Genomic DNA, 2,821 nt, shown 5'->3' with positions numbered 1-2,821 from the left:
TTCTTGTGTATGGTGTAAGTTGGTGGTCTAGTTTCATTTTTTTGCATGTACCTGTCCAATTTTCCCAGCACCATTTATTGAAGAATCTGTCTTTACTCTATTGCATGCTCTTGCCTCCTTTGTCAAATATTAACTGAACATAATGGCTTGGGTCAATTTCTGGGTTCTCTGTTCTTGTGCTTTAGGGTGTTTTGAGTACAGTGGTTTTGTAGTATAACATGATATCTAGTATTGTGATTCCTCCAACTTTGTTCTTCTTCTTAAGATTGCTGAAGTTTTGGGGGGTCTTTTTTGGTTCCATATAAATTTTTGTAGTGTTTGTTCTAGATCTGTGAAATATACCATTGGTATTTTAATAGGGATTGCATTGAATTTATAGATTGCTTTGGGTAATATGGACATTTTAACAATGTTGATTCTATAAATCCATTAACATGATATATTCTTCCACTTGTTTATATCTTCCTCTATCTCTTTTTTCAACGTCCTGTAATTTTCAAAGTATAGGTCTTTTACCTCCTTGGTTGAGTTTATTCCTAAGTATCTTAATTTTTGGTTGCAATGATAAATTAATTTGTGTGTTTTTTTCATTTCTCTTTCTGAGAGTTCATTATTGGTGTATAAAAATGTCATCGATTACTGGTTGCTAATTTTGTATTCCGCTACATTGCTGAATTCATTTATTAAATCTAGTTTTTATGGAGTCTTTAGGGTTTTCTATGTATAATATCATTATGTTCTCCTTTCCAATTTAGATGCCTTTTATTTTTTCTTCTTGTCTGATCACTATGGCTAGGACTTCCAGTACTATGTTGAATAAGAGTGCTGAAAGCAGACATCTTGGTCTTGTTCCTGTTCTTAGGGAAAATGGTTTCAGTTTTTGCTCATTGAGTATGACGTTGTGAAAATACATTTTAAAACAAGCTATGCTGTATTTACACATTACACAAGGGGTGTGCCATCTTCACTTTCCATTGAGAAGACTCATTAAATGCAGTTGCAAAACTCTAAGAAATATTTGCTTAGTTCTTCTTAACAGTAAAAATTCTGTAGTAAATGTCATAAATATGTCAATGTACATGTATGTACAGTTAAATAGCTAAAGAGACACCAGATATTCTCAGCTTTACATCTATGCTTCCAGCACTTGCATAGCCAGTGAACCTAAGGAACACACTACGTTGATCCTACTGCTAAACCTATCCTTTCTAGTCAATGAGTCTACCTATTTCTAGTGTTTTCTAGTCTTCTAATCCCTTTTCATGACTTTGGCACATCTGACCCAAAGTAAATAAACAAATGCTTAATGTACTTACCTTCAACAGTAACTGATATTTAGTCAGTCGTTGCACTGGTTTGAGTAAATAGGAATCCAGACCAAGTCTGTGTTTTAATTTTCTTTGACATTCCTGTGATAAAATATATTGTCAATGAATTTAAATGAAGACATAGTCCTGTGAAAACGCCAAGTGTTCATTGATTAGACCCAATGATGGCAGGTTTCTTACATCACAAGGAAAATTTACCAGAAGAAGTTGATGTTACATGTGGTATGACCATTAGAGGCAGCATATTTGAAAAACTACAGTAAACATTATTTCAAGGATTTGTGAGGTAGAAAATTCAAAATTTCAAAGACTAAAATATTTATATATAAATTCACATTGATGTAGAATGTTCAAAAGGTGAGAAAGCAACAAATGACCATAGATGAACATTACTAAAAAGTTCTTCAAAATATCCAAGAAAATTAACAGAAGGTTCAGCTCCACAGGTCAAGGCCCAGAAAAGAAATACGTTATACAGAATATAAATCAGGTTGGGCATGAGAAGAGGTTTTTTTAATATCACAAGTAAAATCCAGCCTTCATTAACTGGCTATATTCCCTGCCACTATAAATATAAGGGTCATAACTTTGGATCCTGGGAACATTGTAGGGTCTCTAATAAGGTCAAGATGGGGGCTGTATAGGATGAAATGTGTGTATAGTAAGTGCAGAATACAAAAGAAGTGGAAGAGGTTATACCTATGTAAGATTCAGGACCCCCATCTGGATATGGATAAAACCCAGTATATAATCTGATTCAAACAATTATCAACCCTAACCCATGTTGGGAAGCAGCAACATAAGCATGATATTGAAGATTTAGAGGTAAATATCAAAAGAAGTAGCTAAAAGAGCTAAAAGTGGTTGCCTCTGGGGAGCAGCATAAATGTGGTTGTGTTTATGTGTACATGTGTGCATATGTGTGTGTTTGGGGGAGGGTAAAATTGCTTTTTAATCAATATATGTATATGCTGATTAAAGTACTTAAAGTACTTTATTTAAAGTAGAAAATGAATTTATAAATAAGAAATATCCCAGTATCTTTCAGAAAGAATATATCCAAAACCTGAATAATTACTATACCTGGAAAAAAGCGCATTCTGAATACTTCTTCCAAATTGCCTCTGATCTGGGTTTATTCTGACAATATTTTGCATACATCTGAAAATCAGTTTTCTGTGATAAAAGCAAGTTCAAATGTATTACCAATTATGAACAATGTACTTTTCTTATCGAGAAAGTAAGAGCAAGAGTGAGTGTAGCTAAGCATTATAGGGAATATGGCCTAAAGTGCTGCTACACTGGCAGCTGGTCGGGAACCCTCTTTATAGTCTAAGAACAGCATGTCCATATGAACAGGTAGAGGAACACATAATTATCCAAGTAATTTCACAGCTTCTACTTACCAAGTTTGACAGTTAGAGGGAGAAAAGCCTTCTCTGAATGAATTATAAAAGCAGACTCATATTTTCACAGCTGTGAGAATAGGGTAC

The 2,821-nt window shown here is 33.9% G+C and overlaps 1 protein-coding gene across 1 annotated transcript in view; it reads right to left on the bottom strand.

Moving 5' to 3' along the window:
- MCF2 (MCF.2 cell line derived transforming sequence) overlaps nt 1-2,821 on the bottom strand; it is a 61,200-nt gene that overhangs the window by 18,547 nt on the left and 39,832 nt on the right. Inside the window, 2 exon segments of the mRNA XM_006767801.2 lie at nt 1,317-1,409; nt 2,412-2,504. Coding sequence (XP_006767864.1) covers nt 1,317-1,409; nt 2,412-2,504 — 186 coding nt within the window.

The sequence above is a fragment of the Myotis davidii genome, unplaced genomic scaffold (assembly GCF_000327345.1).
Source record: "Myotis davidii unplaced genomic scaffold, ASM32734v1 scaffold983, whole genome shotgun sequence".
NCBI lineage: Eukaryota > Metazoa > Chordata > Mammalia > Chiroptera > Vespertilionidae > Myotis > Myotis davidii.
This window is presented reverse-complemented; position numbering and strand designations above follow the sequence as displayed.